The sequence below is a fragment of the Aphelocoma coerulescens genome, chromosome 1A (genome assembly GCF_041296385.1).
Source record: "Aphelocoma coerulescens isolate FSJ_1873_10779 chromosome 1A, UR_Acoe_1.0, whole genome shotgun sequence".
NCBI classification, from domain to species: domain Eukaryota; kingdom Metazoa; phylum Chordata; class Aves; order Passeriformes; family Corvidae; genus Aphelocoma; species Aphelocoma coerulescens.
Window position 1 is genome coordinate 66,303,622 of NC_091014.1, and position 21,250 is coordinate 66,324,871.

The window sequence follows — 21,250 nt, forward strand, 5'->3', positions numbered from 1 at the left end:
GTTCTGAGCATGGCTAATCACCTGTCTACCACTGTGAGTTATGCAGAACACCTGAAGAAGCAAACATACTTCTCTTCTCTTCCCATTCTGAAGATGTCATTAAACACAGTGAATTGAATGATACTTCTGGCTCAGGAGGTCTTTCAATCTCAAGCTGCATTCTTCCATTTCATGGTTTTTTTGTAAGCTGCTGTAAGCATCCACTGTTGGCCACTGTCAGAGACTGCACACCAGGCTAGACAGACCTTCAGTCAAACTTGGTCTGGCCGGCTTACACACTTTTGATATTAGAAGATAAATACACATAGGTAGGAAGCATAGGTAGGGACCAGATTTTTTGCACCCACTGTAGAGAGTCCTGATTTTGCCTTCCTGTACTGGGTATAATTTAAAAATCTTTGTATATTCCATCAGGACAGACATAAAAGTAACTGGACAACAAGGAGAAATTCTAAAAAATGCTTTAGGGGATTTGCAAAGATCTGATAACTAGGCAAACGAAACTGACATTCAAGAAGCTCTGACCACTTTCATTTCTCCCAAGTGCACATAAAGGTCTAGTAGACATGGCATATAAAGGACTTTTAATTTGTGTTTAGTTTGTGCAAGTAGGTAATTCAGCCACTGAATTAAAAGCATTGCAAATTAAATAAAAGTATGATCACACAGTCTAGCAGTGCTTCCTGAGTAGGATGAACTAAAAAAAAAAATAAATTAAAGAATTAAAAATATAAATCTGAGACTGGGAGGATAAATTTCATAGTGATCCAATGATAACACAGCAGCTTAAAAATCCCATGTCCTGGTTAAATTTGAAGGACAAGTACAGAATATTCTTCATTAATTTCAATGGAATTTGAATCTCACGGCTGCAGGCTCTTTGCCCAGATACACCTCATCCAACTTTACATGCCTCCACTGTAGATGCCCACATCTGTGTGAGAAAGAAGACTCTTATTTTCAGGACATGATTTATCTGACCTCTTTTTGTCTCCAATAATGCAAGGCAAACTGCATGAAGGAAATTAAACTCCCTCAACTATAAAGGGAAAGTAAGCCTAATGGTTTAAATGTGCTGATTTGTACTACTGAGATCCACCTTTGGACACATTAAATCCACCCTCTGTCCTCTTTAGACAGCCCTGAAAGGCACAGGAGCTCTCTTAATACATGCAATGCTCAACAGATAGAGCCAGGGCCTGCCTCCCACCCAATATAAGAGACTTGATTTATACTGAAATTTAGGTCTCTGAAGGAGTGCAGAGACCATAATCATGTGACTGAGCACGATTTCAACGTTAAACTAAATGAATTATAGGGTGTATTATTAATGGCTGTAAGTGACTGACAAGCCTTTGCCTGAGGACAGACAAATGCAGGAAGCGAATGTTTGTATTGATTCACATGTTAATCTTGTAACTTGTGACCCCAGAAAACTTTTAAAACAAAGGCAGAAACATGTTTTCAAATTACCACAGGAAAAGTAAAGTAATCCCACCCCCCACCAGTCAAACAATTTTACAGCCAGCAGACTGCACAATACCACATGGAGGAGATATTTTTAATTAAGTGCAATATAAGGAGAATAATGGTTACCCGTATTCAGTCTAAACAATTATTAGCAAAAGGGCCTTAGAATTTTAAAGTAAGCCATTTAAGAAATGCTTACTGTTTTAAACATAGGCTGTTTCTGATTATAAACTAGAGCTTCTAATTAAGATTAGTAAGGCCTAATTCAAGCTATAATTTGGTTCCTTTAGTTAGCAAATGTCTATTAAGACCAAGCAATTAAGGTTAAATGGGTTGAAGCATTTAAAGCACTCCCTACTGCTTCAAATACTATAATAGAAAAGACTATGTCAGTGACTAATTCAGACCAGAAGACATGTATTTATTTCCCTTAAGTTTTTTTACTTCCTTGTTCACCATAAAGTTTATTGAAGAAACTCTTAGTAAACTAGATTTTCAGTAGAACAATATGTTTAACAAAAAAACCAAAACATAAATACAAATTCTGCCGTTTTATATAGTATAAAGTTTGTTCCTATTATGTTTCTTTTCCTTAATTTTATAAATATCAATAGTAAGAATATGCACTAGACTTCCTAGTGGCATATTTCTGTCTCTTGATAGTTGTGCTTATACTTGGCATGATGGTCTTAAGCATAGATGTTGTGTGTGTGCTTGACAGGTAAAGGTAGAAGTAAACTACGATTTGTACTACTTACGTAAGTGGCCTTTTAAAGCATTCCCACCTCACCTTCCATCTCCCATTTTCCCCATTTTCACAGTTTCTTCAAAGACTGAAATTCCTCATGCCTGGTCTCATCTTTAAGATCAAGTATTTCAGCAAGTTCAAGCCAAACGGGGTGAGCAAATCAAGGCTGCATTCCTGAGGGCACGACAGCCTCCCCCACATCCCCCTGCCCGCCTGTGCCAGAGCCCAGCTCCAGAAGGACCCTCTGGTAACACTCACACTCAGACCTCTCACTTGCCTTTTGGACTCTTCAGAACTCCCCCAAAGAACACAAACAAATCACAGTTATCAAGACAACAGGCTGTCCTTCCCATTAAACAGGAGACCCACAGAAAATGCTGTGTGCAAACAGGACCACTCAGGTGCTCTCAGCTACAAACTCCGGGGCTTTCCTCCCTGGATGGCAGCACTAAGGAAAGCATGCTGCTCCTTCCAGAAAGTGTCCCCCATCCCTTGAGTCCAGACTCTTGCTAACACAGGCAATTGTATCGTGTAATCCTACTCAGGATAAAGACTGATGTTGTCTGCCCACTGTGGAGCAGGCTACAGCAACTGCCTGTTGCCTTCCATACAGACCACCAGAATAGTTGTCTTAAAACAGCTCAAAATTATGACTAGTACCTAATAATAACATCAATATTAATGGTCATCACTAAGAGCCTGTCAGCATAAGCAGTACAGGTAGGTATTCTTCTAATAACTCTTTTTTTTTTTTTTTTTTTTTTTTTTTAGTGCAACAAAGTTCAGTGAAAGAACTCAGAAATGTGCATTGGAAACTTCTGTATTAACTCAAAGTAAATTGTGTCATTAAGCTATTCTAGAAAATTAATGCAACTGCTGTTGCTATCCTGAATAGATTTCTGTGTATTTCCTGTTCAGAATAAAAGCTAAAGCTTTTGTGTTTTCCTCCGTCAGACCACATGTGATGCAGTCAACAATTTTTTTTTTTATACTGCACTACTTGCACTTCCCTCGAGAAAAAGATTTTAAAAAAAAAAATTTCAAAACAGACAGTGAAAGGATACAAAGTGCCAGAAGGATAAAGAAGAGAAATATGTTTAATATACACCTAGAAATGATTGTTATACAAAACTTAAGTGACAACACCTTAGATTTTACCCATATCACAAAAAAGTGTTTTCTTAGTAAACAATCATACTATAAACTATTTGATGGGGTTGTTTCCATTGTTAAAGCTTTTGAGAGAACTGTATTATAAAAGTCCTTCCATTCTGAAGCCATAATCTCCTTAAATGTAAAACTGTGTGTATACAGAATAAGCTGCTGCCATTTTCACAAAGTGAAACATTCTCTACCTAATGAAACAGACCGTATCCAACCAAAGCATTTTAGTATGAAGGTTTTTATTTCCACACAACAGGCTGAAGTTACCTATTGCTCTCTTATACCCATTCCCTGTCTCACTCTTACAGCCAAAACAGTCACAAGTCAGAGAAATCCTGGCAGTCCTCCTTCCCTCATTTGTTCCTTGCACTCTGAATATGTCTGCACACTCCCGTCTGAATGGAGGTAAAATCGCTTCCCTAGGAATTCAAGCCAAGCAAAAGCCATAGGGTTCCACTCGTGTCTACCCTCTAGAAGCCAAATAATGCAGTTAGGCTCCCTCATGGCTTCGGGTTCGGTCTGCAGCACAGCCAAAGGACGCTGCCTTTACCCAGTGTGCCCACGCACACAAAGCCACCAGGAGAGCCCTTGGGAAAATCCCAAGGCAGGAGCAGGAGCAGTCTGTTCAGAGCATCTGCCTTTGCAGTGGGTGTGGTACCAATACCTGCACTAAAGATCAGATGAACTCTTACCACTGTGCCAGCAAGAATTGGACTGCTTTAAGAGAAAAGTGGTGTGGGGGGGGAAGGACACTCAAAGAGGAGCTTTGATCACATTCATCTTTAGACAGGTTGGAATGCATCAGGAAAAAATGGAAATTTCTAAATAGAGTTGGACTTTGGTGCCTTGTAGTTAGCAAAAGATGTTGGCGTGTCTCCAAGTCACAGTTTTTATGGAATCCTTTTCCAACATAGTTTTGCAAACAGAAATGTGCAAGAAGAATAAAGGCACAACTCTACTTGGTAGAGACACTGACATCTCTAGAGGTATGAAGTCAGATATCAAATTCTTTCTATGCATGTGCTGCCAAACCATTTAGATATGAATTACCTAAGCTACTTATTCAGCAAAGCAAACACCCCACATATTTCAACCCCTTTTTCCACTATAACAGTGAGACTGAAAGTTCTGAATGTGACCTCTGCTTCCAGATAATGAAATCAGAACAAAGGCACTTCAGTGCAGTTCCCCTCTTACAACAGCAAGAGCTAGAATTCACAGCAGCAACGTCCTGTAGGATTTTCAGCATTGATACGTCCAACAACTACCTATTTCTCCAGAGGTTCCCCTTCTCTGAAGCACATTCTGCAGCAGCACCATTCCCTCCAACAGCATTAATAATCACCAAATTGGTACTATGCATTGCTCTTATTCTTTTCCCCCCTCAGTTAAACTTCTGATGTTCTGTGAGCACGATGTTAAATGTAAGGACTGACAGCGGTTCATGCAAATTAAGGCATGGGAACGATGGTATGAAGCTTAGTAATGTCACTCCGAGAGAGTAAATGAAAATTGGCTTTTACATTCTCTGAGATAACAGCTCATCTGCTTAACAAATTGATTGGAAGAATTGGAACAATCTGGAAGTTGTTTATATTTAATATTTCTGATTCTTTGATAGCTGTAAAGCATTATCAATAGTTGTGAAAGCATGGTCTTGAATTTGGTATGTTGTCTGTGGGTCCTACAGCACCAAACAAACTGCACTAAGTTTAGGTCTAAAATATGTGCAAGATGAAGGACTCAAATCACCTTTTTAAATGATCCAGATTTTTTTTTAATTCCTTGGTCACTGACAGAAAAACTGTGACCTTCTACAGGCTCCAGAGAAGCAGCACTGTAACTTAAATAAGGCAATAGCTTCAATTTAATAAAGCACTTAAACAGAATTACTTTAAAATGTAACAGTTTCTTAAGATTAAGTACATGCTTGAGTACTCCAGTGATTCATGGCATTCGAAGAGAAAAATTCTGCCAACTGTAATGTAAGGGTATTCCTTTTGCTCAGCATCTTAAATGTGTAGAAAAGTCTTGAAATTTCAAGGGGGTCTGTCAGACCCTACCTTCAGTTTCTTATAACTCTGCCAAACATTTATATATGAAATATATTTTTTCTTGTAAGGTATCTGCTTTAAAGCAGGTCTTTTTTTTCAGTTGACATTTAAAACAAATATATATACTAAAACAAAAAAAGGAAAAAACCCAGGAAGTTAGCTTTTTTCTAAAGAGATTATATGGAAAAATCACTGCTTTGTTACGTTTAAAAATTCTCCCCCGATTACCTGAACATTTATTTAATGCTCTCAGATTTTGTTTCCAATAAGGTGTCAGGGAGTTACCTTTCAGGAGATTTCTCAGGACAGAAAAAGATGGTCAAATTACAGCTGAAAATTTACCAAACAACAAAAAAAAAGCCATCTAAAAATTCATTAGCCCCCTTCCTTCCCCAAGAATATAATAAATTCAAAGCTAAACAGGCATCTGCAGAAATTTAGGCAGCTAAAGTTTCCAAAACAACCTTCTTGGTAGGTGCCTTTTTGTGACCTTATGCTATAGTTTCACACCACAATGGCTTTAGAAACTAAACCAGGTTAGGAAATCTATTCACCTCATTCACCACCACCTTTTCCTTGCCATGTCTCAGCCTCTATATTCCAGTTCATTGACTTTTCAGTGTAGAGCTGCTTACAGGGCCAGACTGTACTCCTTTGTGTTTTCTTCCACTTTTGGGGGTATTATTTCAGTGATATTCTTCCCAGAATAGCCCCACATCAACTTCCCTGTGCAAAAAAGAAGGCACGATCAAGGAAAAGGAACTTCCTCAATCAGTGCAGAGGGAGTACTACTCCTTTTGCAACCAGAATCCACACACATTTTCCCTACAAATTCCTACAACACATCCTCCATCTCAGGACCGGCTGAGCTTTGGCCAAACCTGCCTTGCATGTAAGGTTCACAGCTATCCTGGGATAGAACAGCCTTGGACTGGTACCATGGGTACAGGGACTGTATCCACCATCCTCTTCCACGGGTACAGACACCATCCATGATTCCCATTCCCTCCACAGTGTCCTAACAGCATGGATGCTAACAAACAGAGTGGATGCTACCTGGCTTAAATGCAGAGGAGACAAAAGCAGCATTAGTAGAGCTTATTTGGGCAAGGGAGCAGCAGGAGGTCACATTCCCTAACTCCTCCTCTGCCATCATCCCAGCAGAGGCTACCTGACCATGTCCTGCATCAGCCTCAGATCAAAGAATGTGTATTTCAGCAGTGCAATCAATGGACACACATGAAGACAGTGCCCATAATCAAAGAGGAGCTAACAAATGATGGCAAACAGCCAGGCAAAGATGTTTTTCCAGCCAGCCACTGAGGAACGAGCCATGGGTCTGCAGGGGGTGGAAACAGCAGGGAATGTGCCAAGGGACAGGTGAGCTCCGAGCTGCTGATGGGGGCCAGGAAAGAGATGGAGAAAAGGGAGAAAAAGCAAGAAAAAGGGGAAATCTGAGAGCTGGTAGGAGCTGTTTTGACTTAAAGATGAAACTCAAGGGAAAGGACCAGTAAGGGGCACGTAGAGCTTACAGCTGCCAGCTCTCCAGGCCCAGAGGTCTTGCTGTGGGACACTGGCACTCAGAGCAACACTGCTGTAACTGCAGCAAGCCACTGAGACAACAGGGGAAGGAAAGGTAAATGAAATAATTGAAAATACATGAGAAAAGAACAAAAGAGAAGCAGGATTTGCAGTAGGGAAATGACAAGGTTAAAAGACAGCTGCGTAACAGAGTATACAAGACAACATAATGAAGACTGTAAGGAAAGGGGGCTGCACCAGAGTCAAGGTGACAGGTGAGAAAACAAGGACAACTGAGTAGTATCTGGCAGATGTAAAAAGAATGAAGACAAAAGAAGGACAGAGCTATTGAACTTAGTGCATTTTATTTATGCTCCTTCATTTTACTATCATTTTCGTGGCAGTTAATTTACATTGTATATCTGGGGGAAAAGAAGTTCCTTCCAAATACCAAGTTTACATCACCCCAGGAGGCCACCCTGGGTTCTGCAGCTTAGCAACTGTTGAGGCTGATGAAATTTTATATCTATTTATAAGTCCCCAGAGTACCCATAGACCATCCAGCAGACAGGGAGCTTATCAACTATTTAGAGAAGTGTCCTTGGAAAAAACCCTCTCTTTTCCTAATTGAGAAGTACATGTAATGCTGTTGAAGAATGAGGCCCATATTTCATATGGCATGGGATTTGTTTATGCGAAATATAGTGATATTTGTATCCAAGAAGCATTTCTGGAGAAAAAAAAAAAAAAAAAAAGAAGAAGAAGAAGCTGGAGCGAATGTTCTTTTTCTAAGTCAAAATGGAAGATTTCCAAAGTGGACCACCGGGGGAGCTGTTCACTGAAGCAGCATCATGGGCTGTCAGAAAGCAGCTCTGAGAGGTAGGACAGGGTAGGGAAGAAAAGGGAGAGGAGAAAACAATAGGGTTCGTGACACATGGGGACTGATGGCCCTGGGAGCAGTTAAACAGGGCATCTCAGCCCAGCTAAGGGATATTCTGGTTTTAGTAGATGAACTTCTGAACAAAGTTGGGAAACTACAGTAATTTGAATAAATAAATAAATAAAATCAAGGCTCAACTCTGACCAAAACAAAAGCCCTATTCAATGAACAGAAGCAGCATGAAGGAGGAAAAAAAAAAGTTATCATAAGACATTAATTCACTTAGGCTGTAATAAAATTCTGATTTAATACAGAATGTTCTCAGGAGTATTTTCTTACTTGCTGCTACTGCTCCACTTCTCTATCCCCCAAGAAAATTCATCCCCTGGTGCAAGTTAGAAAATCTGCAAGCCAGAATTGAGTCTTAAATAGTACCAGACAATTGAAACAAAAAAGGAAAAAGAAAAAAAGCAGAGATATAGAAGGCCTCAGAATTCAATTCTGGGAACACTTTTGTCAGCCTAACCCAAATAAAATGCATCAAGCTACCCACTAAGAGAAAGGGAAAATAAAAAAGCAGTTACCAGCTCAAATCAAATAAGCTAGTTTATATTCTCTCTCCCTCATTCTTTGACAACATGTACTGCTTCATTGTGAAAGCTGCTTTCAGTGAAACCTGCTCAGAGGCTCATCCAGAGTAAACCCATAATCTGTGTGAATCAAAGTGGGAAGGAAGATTTGACCCTGGAATAGAAATCCCCCTAAAATCTGGAGGTGTCAGGGTGTCTTGCTCTGTGCTCAGATGGGCTGCTGCAAGCCAATGGTACAAACCCAGCAGCACAGACTTGGAGCACCAGGTCTCATCTGGAACACGGCCCTTAGGGGAGGGTGACATGAACTTCAGCACATGACATGAACACCATCTGTCAAGGTATTGTAGCCCCAGAAAGCACAGCAGCTTCAGCACCTAATACCTACCACAGACCTCATTCAGTGAGATCAAGGGAGTCCTTGAAAGCATTAATTCACCTTCTACTGCAATTGGGAAGAAGTCACTTAAACTGCCTTGTTCAGTGGTATCACTGCTATTCTGCAGAGACAGACAGAACAAGCCTAAGCTCACTAGGGTTGTGCAAGCATCAAGATGTCCGAGTTTCAGAAACCAAAGGACACCCAACAGTGTCCCAGCTCTCACAGGACATCACGGATGAAGATGGTTTCTTCATCAATGAAGAAAGAGAGAACGGCTGAGAGTGGATTGATGGGACACCATGGAGCTCTTAAAAGAAATGGGATCATTGTTCCACTTAAAAGACATCCAGAAGTGCCTTACTTACTTTTCCTTGCAGACAAAAGGAGGCTTTAGTATGAGATACTGGACTGGGAGCTGGGAAATGAAAAGTCTGGAAAGTCCTGTGTTTCCATGTTGATTGATTCTGAGCAGCCCTGTCACAATATTTGGATTCATTTTTGAAGAGTGTGAGAAGAACACAGCAGGTATTACAAAGACCATAATAAAATGAAAATCCAACAAGTGAGACCATTAATGAGCTTCTTAAGAAAATGAAAGCTAAAACAGGTCAACAAGATTAAAATTATAACAGGAATATTAAGTCAACCCTGGAGAGTCAATCATTATTATTTAAATGAAAGCGATGAGAAGTTTTTCCAATTGCTAAGATTTGTTTAAAATCCATTAAAAATAGATGTAAAAAACAGGTGCAAGCAGAAACTTGGCTTCACATCCACAAAACTACTGAAGATTATAATGACTGGTCAGAAGGGACAATTGGTCTGTGTTTCCAAACAGACATATGCAGAATATAACCTGCTGTGAGGCTGAATATACCTGTGATTGAGGCAGGAATGGTTTCTCTTTATTTTGAGACTGTACCACGCTTAAACCCAATGAGGTGCCACCACTGGAGCAATCAAGAACAAAGGCCCTTGTTACAGATTATCACCATCACCTGCCTATTTATCTAGAATGATTATTTACATTAAGAAAAAGACTACAAATACATGAACACATGACAAACTTAAATCACTAGAACTGCATAATCCCACTCACCTCGCGGTCAAGCAGAACTGCTACTGATCCAGCACAAATTTCCAGCGTGAGCAGACATCTGAAAACCACCCTCTCAAGGCAGACTCTATCAAGACACTTTGCCATGGTATGTGCATGTTGCCCTCAGCAAGAAATCCATCAACAACATTATGAAGCTTTACAGGAGAATTAAAAATAAGAAAAAAGTCCAGCTGAAAGTTGTGAACGTTTCTCTTCTGCACAAAGACTTCAAGAAGCATGGTAACAACTGTATGAGATCAATTATTAAAAGAACTGAAGCAGAGTTATGAAAATACAATGAAAGACAGCAGAAAAATGCTCCAAGAGGAAAACCTCAGGAAATATGGGAAAGCTCAGAGTAGAGTTTTACAATCCAGAAGAAATAGGTCCCAATAAACGTGTCTTAGGGGTCCTACATGTAAGGTATAATCCAAAAGAAAAAAACCCAATAGCTAGAGCAACTCATTGAAATTACAGTCACACTAAGGGAAAAATCAACTTATAAAACAAACTTAACACTAACTGGATATAAAATGGGCACAGACAAACATCAACCAACAACTATACAGAGTATTTTAACCATTAATGACATGAGAGTTTGGAGTAGTCAGAGAAGTAGCATGGAGTAAAAAACCCAAACAACTGAGTTTGAGAGCTAAACCCCTTCATACACTGTTCAATGACAGAATATCCTAAAACTACAAACACACAACATTGGATCAGAGACAAAAAAGGCTCTGTCAAGGCATAAGGAACCCCAGGACCTGGAATCCTTTTGACCCTTCTGGAATTTCCATTGCTTTGACACAATTTTGTTGAGATACCACCCTGTGGGGAAGCCAAAATTCAATGTTGAGAAGGTAAGGATAAAGTCCTGTGGACCATGAAAGATCATGCCTTCAGCTGAATCCAGCCCACTGCATTTAACATCCTGACTAAAATCACAATGGGGAAGACTTCTTAGGTAACAGCAGGTGTGACAGGGCAAGTAAATTAATTAATTATCAATTAATGGATTTTGTACATTGACTAGAAATGGAGAATTGAAAGCAATTATTTTTTAAAGATTACCTGGGTTGGACACATTATTCTGTCCTATGAAGATGCCAGCTAGAGAATTTGTGTTCAAGGGATACTGATACATTATGTGATATGGGAAAATATCATGGCAATGCTGACCAGGAGTCTTTACCAGGCATAACAGATACCTAATTAAAGAAAGAAAAAGGTCAGCTGAAATCTACAGAGGGAAGCAGAACACAGGACACAGGAAGAATGAGGAACTCTTCTGTCTGGAGAAAGAACTATGCTCTGTGGAAAGAAACAGGTCAAGTGGTTCAGGCAAGAAAGACAGCCAGAAAAAAAGGGAATAAAAAGATCCATGAACTGAGAAGTCATCCTCAATCCTCATAAACTCTGGAGAAACCCAGGCCAAAAGACATTTTGAGAGAAAATCAAAGTTCAGAAAGAAATTCCCTACTGAATAAACTTAACAGACTCGCAGGAAAATGTTTCATTTCCATATAATTGCTGCTAGAGCTCTCCACATGTCCTTAAAGAAATATTTGTGGCATATGTATTTCTCCCCACCCTTCAGCTCACAGCAGCAAACCCTGAACAAAATCCTGCACAAGTGGCTGGGCTCCACATTTACGGCATTGGCCTCCAGATCCCATTGTTCAGAAAAACTATAAATAAATACACAAGAGTACCCAAATACATATTGATATACAGGACATGTTTGTACAAATATGTACTCCTAAGAATCATCTAAAAGATGTTATTTCCCATACTCTACCCCTTGCTCTAAAATGGATTTTAAGAGAACAAAAGCAATACTTAAGACTACTGTTTAAAACAAACAAACATGCACGTTTCTAAATTAATTGCAATGCCTCAAAACAACCAAAACTGACAGCTCACTAAAATTTATCAGAATGCATTTGATAGTATAATGTCTTTAAGCTCACTGTACTGTATGAATGACAATTCTACTTGTTTAGTAAAATCTGGTTGTATGAGAGAGCCTGGAGTGTAAGTGAGTCAGTTAGGATATAATGAATGTTCTTCAGACATGAAGCAACACAGGTAGATTGCTACAAACTTACCTAAAGAGGCTCATTATCCAACAAAATCATTTCCTCATAGGTAACTAGTTTCACTGATCAAAAGGCTTGTTTTGAAAAGCCCAGTTATAAAGACCAAGAACCATTTAATGACCTAGTTTTGGTTTTGGCAGGACAAAAACTATCCAGTGGGTTTCATCTTTGTTAACAGTCGCTTTCATCTTAAAAGGTAACTTCTAACAGCTGATCACTGAGGTTGTCTTGTGACAGAATACTCAAAACCAATGAATTAAGCTAGTCTGTTTATTTCTGTAGGTTTCACATACTTAACCTCAAGATGTAAAATAAATCCACTCTCCATGTACAGCCGGCCTGAGGCAGATCTTAGACCTGCCACTGACCCTTTCTGAAGCTTTCTGCTTCTTCCAAAATTTGGCATTAATTACTAAGACTTAAGACACAAAGCTGATGCAAAATCTTTAGAACTATTACCATAATATTGGATAAAAAAAGTTATATATGATGCACAGTAATACCTGGTTTAGACAGCTTACATTACCTGACTAATGCTGAACATCCATGCAGAATGAGTTGCAGTCTGCCCCACTTTGCTTTACTTACCAGGCTTGCCAGACACTAAATTCTATTAGATATGAGTTTGATATCAGACACAGATGTTCCATTATTCTGTACATCAGTACAAAGATCAATATTGGGTTTTGTTTGGTTTTTTTGTTTGTTTGTTTTTTTTACTGAGCCAAGGCTAGTCAGGCAAAGAGATATACGTATATTAGATAAGCATAAGCCATGTCTACCACTAAACAGAGCTCAACAACTAAAATACGAATAGTTAAAGCATAAGGAAACTTTCAATGTAGAAAACCAATACAACAAGTACCAATGTGGAGAATGCTGTAACCCCCACAGCTGCAGCCTTGAGTACATTTTCTCAGAGTTCTGTAGCTCTTTCCCTGGAAGGGATGAATAGAGAAAGAACTGGTGCTGAATGATTATCCCAATTGCAAGGAAGAAAATCTGGCTTCCAGAAGAGCAGCAGCTCAGAGATGCAAGAGCACCAAAAGGTGCACAGTAAGAATTCGTCTCTGTCAATTTAAGCCCAAGACAGAAAAATAGGACAACCACAAAAATACTTTATGAAGGCACTTGAACCAACATTTTAGAGGTCCATGGAGAATAATATGGGGTTTCAAATTCTTGTAGACCAAAGTAATTTCTATGTCTTCACTGGCTTTCTAAAAAACTGATGTTTTTTAAAAAGTTTCATTCTGTCATAGAAAGAGAGAGACTTGGAAGGAAAATGTTATACCTACTAAGCACCTACAAGTAGGAAAAAAATAATAATCTTGCATCTTTTATTTGTAAGGCATTCTGCTATGATTACAATATTGGTTCTTTTCACCAGAGAATCTCTCCACTGAGATTCAATAGACAAGACGGAGTACATAAAATCCAAAATATTAGTGTACACAGAGCCTAATAAAACCTGCTGGGTCTTTTTCAATTACAAAACTGATGTGAGGACATAGAGAAGTAAAGTAAGTTTTTTTAAGTCTGTGTAAGCACAGTCATCTGAAATGCTTCCTTTGAAAATAGTGTTCCATGGACTAGAAATATATGATCATGACACATGTAGAGTGTCAAAGAGAAGCAAACTCCAGCATCCTGTTCAATTTCTGTAACTTGTACGGAGAAAACAATGGCGAGTCCTGTCCATCCGCTCTCTGCCGGGGAGCTGCCAGGGGCCAGGCCCGGCCCGGCCCGGCCCATCCCATCCCATCCCATCCCATCCCATCACCGTGCCACACACACGTGTTTGGCGTGGTGCTTCGAGACCCGAGGGCAGCGGGCCCAACACTGCTCAGGAGGAGCTGGTGCTATCAGGGAATCGCCTCAGTGGGGAACGCCACCCCCTCTCACCCCCTTTTTTATTTTATTCTTAAGAGCAGGCTGGCGGGCACAAGGTTTTGGTGCTGGACAATTAGCAAAAGCAGCAGGGGGATGCTTGCCAATAAACACCCAGATATGAGGTTAAGCAGCTGTAAATCTGCATTAATCGTTTCAGGAATTCAGCTGTTTACAAAAGCTTTTAAAGAGCAAACAAATAAGAGAAGGGAGGGGAGAAGAGACAGGAGAGGAGCCGATCTGTCCTTACCTTCACACTGCTTCCCTTCCCCTTTGTAGCCCGGCTTGCAGATGCATTTGTAGGATTTTGGTGTGTTTTGACAAATGGCATCGATGTGACAGTCATCCGTAGCTTCTGCGCACTCGTCAACATCTGGAAGCACAGAAGGAACCCCAAGGGGACAGATAAGACGGGAGACCCGAAACACAAAACACCAAGGATACATATTCCCCTTGAAGCTGTTTGCCTGCCTGCTTTCCCAGTGTCATGCTGGAAACGAGAACATCTAAGGATAAATAACTAAACCAGCCAACATGATATTCTACTCAAGTCACTTTTAAGTGCTGCTCCACAGAGCTGGAGGGACTCAGTCTCACATTTCTGCACTATGAATGAAATACTTAGACACTAGAAATTAGCTTCTGCTGTGTAAGTATGGTGCTGGAGACCCACATCTTAGTAAAACAAGAGAACGCTTAAATTACCAATAAGAGGAGGAAAAAAGACCACTTACATGTTCTAGCACGGAGATTTTCTTAATTTATAAAGATAGACCCTAGTTTAAATAAACTATGCTGGTGGGGGAATGGGAAAAAGAAATATTTGAACAGCAAAACCACATTAATACTTTTAACTAAGCAGAAAAAAAAAAAAGAAAAGAAATGGAAGACCATATGAAACTCGGCAAGGTAGTGTGGAGGAAAGCAACCTGCAATAACATCATCTACTTGGACCAACACTCATTTAGGAGGAAAAAAGTCCCAGCAGTCGTCCCGGCCCCTGCTTGGGTGGGTTCCTTACTGGGTAAGTTTGACTCTGAAAGGGGGGACCCAGACCGCTTTTCTTGTTTTCAGAGTAGGCACCCTTTACAAACATTTCAGTGACGGGCATTCGTTCTCTCCCCCGAATTTAAAGAGGATGGGGAGGGAGGAGGATGAGACAGAGTAGAGATTTGGTAGTCGTGGGAATGTTAATGAAGTGAGCACAGGAAAAAAAAAACAAACCAACCAACTCCGACCTATTCAGGGATAGGGTGTGCTGGGAACATGGGAACACTTAAAGCCCCGCCTAAGCTGCCCCGCCCCCCGCACTGCCCCCAGCCGCTCCCCGGCCACCCCGGCACCCGCAGCGCCCGACGCCAGGGGCTGCGATGCCACCGCACCCCGGGAACACCGGCCGGGCCGGGCCGGCAGCGCGGCCGTGGTGTCAATCCCGCAGCTCCCAGGGATTCCCTCCCCGCCTCACGCCACAGCCGGGGCTGGCGGCAGCACACGGGCAGGCAGGCAGGGGAGCGGGTGAGCAGCCGGAGAGGGACCCGCAGAGCTCCACAGGGCACAGCCCCCCTTTATGATCAGGGAGTACCGAGGAGACAGGGGTGCTGCGGAGGGAGGCGGGCAGGGAGGGAGACGGGCATCCAGCGAGAGGCATGTGCAGTTGGTTTCATGCCAATTAGATTAACAGATCCTCAAAAAGGTGCACTAAAGTGAAAACAGTTTTATTGTTAGCTTGAAATCCTAACGCTAATTGTTTCAGAAGTGCTCACTCAGCCATCTCCAGTGATAACACACGGATCCTTCAAAGTCACCGGGAGCAGGAGGGGGCTATTTAGAGAGGGGAGAATAAGCAGACATTGTAGCATGGCACACACAGCAGAGAACCCTTAGCGCTGCAGACCAGGGCGGCCCCACGGGGCACCTCTGGAATCCCAGCGAGAGAATTGCCCGGACTGTATTGTTGTTTTTGTAGGGGTTTTGGGTTTTGTTTTTGTTTTTTGAAGAAAGAGGGGAACAGAACACCGAGCGTCATAATTTTCCGGAGTAAGGCAGAGCTGCTGTAATCTGTTGCCTTCTTTCTTGTCCAATCGTTTATTTTTACCGCTGAGCCAGTTCAGATCTAGCTGTGATTTACGTGAATTAGCTTAGGTGTTGCCCAGATCAGGCACAGATTCAGTCAAGCACAAAGAGAAAAGAAGTTTTTTGGGGGGCTTGGTCTGGTTTTTTTTTTGTTTTTTTTTTTAATGCTTTGGTTCATACTTTTGAGGCATTAAACCGGCACCCATCTCCCATCAAGATCAGCAAAAGTGACAGCTGGACTCTTTATAATGCCGTCAAAAACTCAAACTGCATTGAGCCAAGGGGGACATTTCACAGCAACCAGAGGATGCCTGGGAGTCAGGCGTGAATGCCAATGAGTCAAATGAAAGGGCAAAACCAAGTATGAGCCCCTGCTCTGCTCCACATCTCACATTGCATTACTCGGACCTTAAGAACTTCTAGGCTGACTTTGTTCATTTTGTTGCATTTAAACTCCTCTATCCGAGGAACAGGGATTTTTTCCATACCCTCACCCTCCCCCCCGCCGCCTGCCCCCGCTCGTACTTCACCTTAAAAGATTTCTCCTAGCACAACTTCAGAGCCCACATACATTTCTTTCAGAAATCACTTTGGGCTTGCAGCATTCCAAAGCAGATAGGATTGGGGGGTGTTTGATTTTTGGTTCGTTTTTTTTTAAACACCGAAGCAAAGACTAAGTATCATTACAGCTATTGAACTGATACGAGAGCCGGTGTTAACACCAGGTCTTTGGGTTAATGCGCAGATAGGGAAAACCTGTGAAGATATCCCAGCCAGCGCTTGCTCTGCGGAGTCTCCAGGGCTCAGCACAGAGTTATCTCGTAGGCACTCAAGGAAAGTAACTTTTTCTTCCCCATTTCTCCCTGCAAAAATCCCTCGGCTCCGGCTGTGTCAAACACGCGAGAAAACGCCTCCCCACCGCAACTTCCAACACGCTCGGCGCTATGAGCAGCGAGAAGTGACCTCCCCCTCAACACCTTACAGCGGGGAGAGGAGAGCGGACAGACACGGTCCCCCCGGGGCCGCGGCTCCGCGCCGCCCGCGCCTGGGCAAGGCGGCACGGCGGCGGAGCCCCCTCTTCTTACCTGCGCCCCCGCTGCCTCCCGCCAACCTGCCGGCCCAGGCGAGAGCGAAAAGCAAACAGCAGCGCCGCGAAAAGCAAACAGTGCCCATGATAATGATGCGATCCCCGGTCCCTGTCTGCGATAAGGGACGCGCTCGGGGCCGGCCGCGCGGAGCCGCCGGCGCTGACGCCCTGACAGCGCCCCGCTGATTCGCCGGGGCTCCCGCGGCGGGGGCGGTGCCGGGGCGGGCCGGGGGCAGAGCCGCCCCCGCGGCTGCCCCCGCGCCCCGCCGCCCCGGGGAGGGGGTGCTCGGCGCGCCTGGGAGCCGGTCCCTGCCCCGGGCGGTGCCTGCTGGCGGGGCGTGCGGCGCTGCCCGGCGTGGCAGAGCGCCCGGCTCGCTGCCGCTGCTGCCCCGACAGGTAGGGCCGGCAGGGGCCCGCAGGGACCCGCGAGGACCGCGCCCGCAGCATCGCCCCCCTCGGCATCGCCCCCCTCGGCATCTCCACCCTCGGCATCGCCCCCCTCGGCATCGCCCCCCTCGGCATCTCCACCCTCGGCATCGCCCCCCTCGGCATCGCCCCCCTCGGCGCTGCGCCCCCCCGCGGCTGGGGCCGGCTCTGAGGGCGCCGCCAGGGGATGGACGGACGGACAGACGGACCCCCCCACGCCGCGCTCTGAGGGCAGACAGGCCGGCGGACACTGCCCATCTCCTTGGCAACCGCGGCCAGGGATCCTTCCCCTTCCCGGGCTCAGGCTAAAAGACAACTTTTTTTTTTTTTTTTTTTCCGCTCCCCTGCCTACCTCCTAGCTTCGGCTAACTCCGTTCCCGCTTGCCACGGGTCATCACCAGCCGCTGGCTTCCTCCAGCGTTTTAAGGGCTTTGCTGCGGAGGCCAGTGCCCGTTTCCAGCCCTGGTTTTGCTCCTCCAAGCCCCGCACTTGGGCCAACCACGGTTCCGCAGGTGACCCCCTGGCCCGGCCCAGGGGAGATGCTCTCCCCAAAATCATCTCTGCTGCAGACGGACATATAAGTGTCATTGTCACCAGCACCTTGGAGGAGAAAATCCTTCACTTTTAAACCCAAACATGAGACATTTCCCCCCGCCGGGGCAAGCTCCATGACCCTAAAGTCTTCCAGACTGTCTTTAAAGGACTGAAATAGCTGGCAGACATCCCTTGGTATGGCCGTGCTGCCCCTCTTTGCTTTACACCTTTCTTTCACAGATACCCCCCTGCTGAAATGCTTTGCTACTTTAGGTTTTTTCAACTCCTAATTCCCCTGCGAGGCTGGCTGTTTGTCGTGTATGAGCTCCACTCGGCATCTGGAAGATAAATACACCCTGTCATAGCCTTAGATGCCTCTCTTTGACAAGTTCCTCCCAAATGTACGTATATTTCAGTACAATACCCTTGCCCAGAAAGCAGCACAATTAAGTACTTTCAAGCTCGAAGAGATGGGAAGGAAATGTACGAAAAGTTGCTCAGCCCAGCTGCGTGTTTAGTAGAACTCCACACCACGGTCTTTACCCTCCAATAAAACTAAACCGCTACTGCACGGTGCCAAAGCTGTTTGCTCTCCGCCTGTTTACACCTCTACTTTGGGCATTCCCGTCCTTAATCCCTTAGGGGTGGGGTTAGGGGTATTGCTAGTTTAAATCCGGACGCTTATTTTTTTGTGTGACCCGGCTGAGGTGCAGCGTTGAATTCCATGCCCCAGTCTTCCATGGATACACGGCGCGTCCGTGCCGCGGAGGTCCCCAGAGGGACCACCCGGTGCCTTGGAGCGCCACCTCGTGACCAAGAGCCACCCAAGGGCCGTTCTTTTCCAAGACTGAAAGAATGAGTTTTGTTCTAGGTGAAAAGTAAGGCTAAATATTTTTTTTCCTATTTGTTTTTTAAAAATATTTCGCAGTTGACCTTTTCATTCAATTTCATGGAATCATACTAAAATTTATCATGGGATAAATAGTCCAAAAAGTTTATATTTCTTGAAGGAATCCACTAGAATTTTCTAAAGAGCAACTCTCTCAACTTTTAAAAAAGACACAGTGCAATAAAGAAGTTTGCTAAAGCAACAAAATACTTTCACTGCCTTGGTGACTCGCTCTCTGCCGTGTATTGTGTCATGTTAGCTGCATCTGTTGAGTTACAGAAATCACCACACTTGTGCCTGACTCTATACATTTATAATCTGTAACACCTGTATGGCACTCAGGAAAGGAAGCCCCCTTGATCCAAATATCACATTGTCTATATATGTCCTTGTATACTCCGAGGGTGGAATACAACTGAAAGCTAAAGATTGTTCAGGTCAGGTGTCCATCTTCTAGTAAGCTTGCTGTGTATTTCCTTAAACCAAGATCCTGACAGATAGAACACATGAGGAAATACAAAAGTACAGTATTTATCAAAAGAGGGCCTGAACTGTAAGTCAAGATTATCACATATGATAAAGAACATCATCTACAATGCCAGGCTGAATATTTCCAGATGGGTCTTTTCAGAGTCTTCCTTGCTAAGGGACACATCTCAGAAAAGGGGATCCTTGTGGGCTTCCACCTTTCTCACCTGTAATTATGTTCCTGTGCTTGTTTATAATCATCTAACATCATCCCTGTGTCAATTCCACAAATGATTCTATGAAAGAATTTAATATTAGAAGTAATGACTAAGCAGCTTCTTCCAATGTGGGCACTGGGTAAGGGGGGTGAGCAAAAGCTGCCTGAGATGCAGGTGGAGCCAGCCCAGCCTGGGAAGCACCTGCAGCATTTCAGCTCTCTACCAAAGTACTTTAGCTCTGCCTGAAAACTTTGGGCAGCCTGCAGCATGTTAATGGGCTCATAATGTTCTTCCATACCAATGCCCTTAAAGCTTTGGGGACTATTCCAATAAAATAATAATAATGCTAAATAATAAAAGAGGTATGTTTTATTAGGATCCATTTCTTTACAGAATAGAAGGTCCTTGAAAAGCTGCATGTCAGGGAAGAGCATAAATGGAATTGTGGTTGCAGAGCAGTACTCCCACCTTCAGAACACCTTCTCCCACAGACATGCACCATTCCAAAAGTGCTTCGAAAAGACAGAACAGCATCTGCAGAATTGTTTGGTTTCCCGGTTTGCTATTTATGAACATCTGTATATTGGGGCCACTGCTGCCTCAGGAGGCAGCACAAGCTATTGATAGGGCTGGGAATCACAGTGGTCACCGAACAGCCTGTGCAAACTTGAACCAATTGCTTTACCTCTCCATTTCTGTTTCTCTTCCTTCCTTTGTTCATCTTGTCCATTTGCAGTGAAAGCACACTTTAGCAGGGCCTGTCTTCCACTGTATTAATACAGCACCTCTCAAAATAACATACTAAACTTACTTTGTTTCTCCCCAGTTAGGGCTTTCATGAGGCCAGTGAGGCACATAAACCCTGACCCTTTTAACTTCAGTTCATCTCTTTTTCTGAACTGTACTTCAAAGAACTGATAGAGACCTGGTCCACTTGGATAGGGGACAAGGAGTCCATGTACCAGAATTTGTGCTGGGAGCACTTACACTTTGAACCCTGAACCATGTATCTCCAAGCTTTACTAAAATACTTTCTATTAAGAAGAAAGGAACAATGCAAACCCAACTCTTCAAAGCAATATAGACTATTCTGCATTTCTACACATACTTTGGGGAAGCTTTTGAAACTAACAGGCAATAGATGTGCATAGCACCCCATACTCAATGCTGTATTACTTCTTTCCAGGAAAATACAGATACAGCATGTAAGTTTCCCAGAAGTTAAGTAGCAACATGCAGCTGAAGTAATTCAATAATTTGTTCTTGTACATGGGAGTAAAAAACAACAACAACAAAAAGTCCACCATAATCCATAATAAAAGGTTTGCACAAGAAAATTCAGCATATAAGAGGACGAGGATTTTTTTTTCTTTTTTTCCCCTGATTGGAGAGAAGGGGGAATTACGTAGCAGCTGCTGTAACAGATAAGAGGGGACATTTATTCCATAGCTTTGGTGAGATCACAATCGGTTTTATCTCACTCTCCCATCAGTGAGACAATGTGTGAAACCTTGTGGAAGTAGTGGTAAATTTGGATATTCTGGGGAAAAAAAAGGTGTGAATCAGTGCCAGACTTTGAAGAGACACATCACCTCATGCTTGAGGACAGCTACTTTCTGTGGTGTTACCTTCCTCCAAAAGTTGTCACCTGCTTCATC

At 43.1% G+C, this 21,250-nt stretch overlaps 1 protein-coding gene across 1 annotated transcript in view; it reads right to left on the reverse strand.

The window, feature by feature from the left end:
* The window catches only part of SCUBE1 (signal peptide, CUB domain and EGF like domain containing 1), a 193,972-nt gene extending 176,799 nt beyond the window's left edge, over positions 1-17,173 (reverse strand). The window contains exons 1-2 of the mRNA XM_069003376.1: positions 17,056-17,173; positions 14,148-14,270 (exon numbers count right to left, since the gene is read on the reverse strand). Of these exons, the coding sequence (XP_068859477.1) occupies positions 14,148-14,270; positions 17,056-17,143 (211 nt within the window). The 5' untranslated portion in view covers positions 17,144-17,173. The remainder of the gene's footprint in view (positions 1-14,147; positions 14,271-17,055) is intronic.
* Between the last annotated feature and the right edge of the window lie 4,077 nt (positions 17,174-21,250).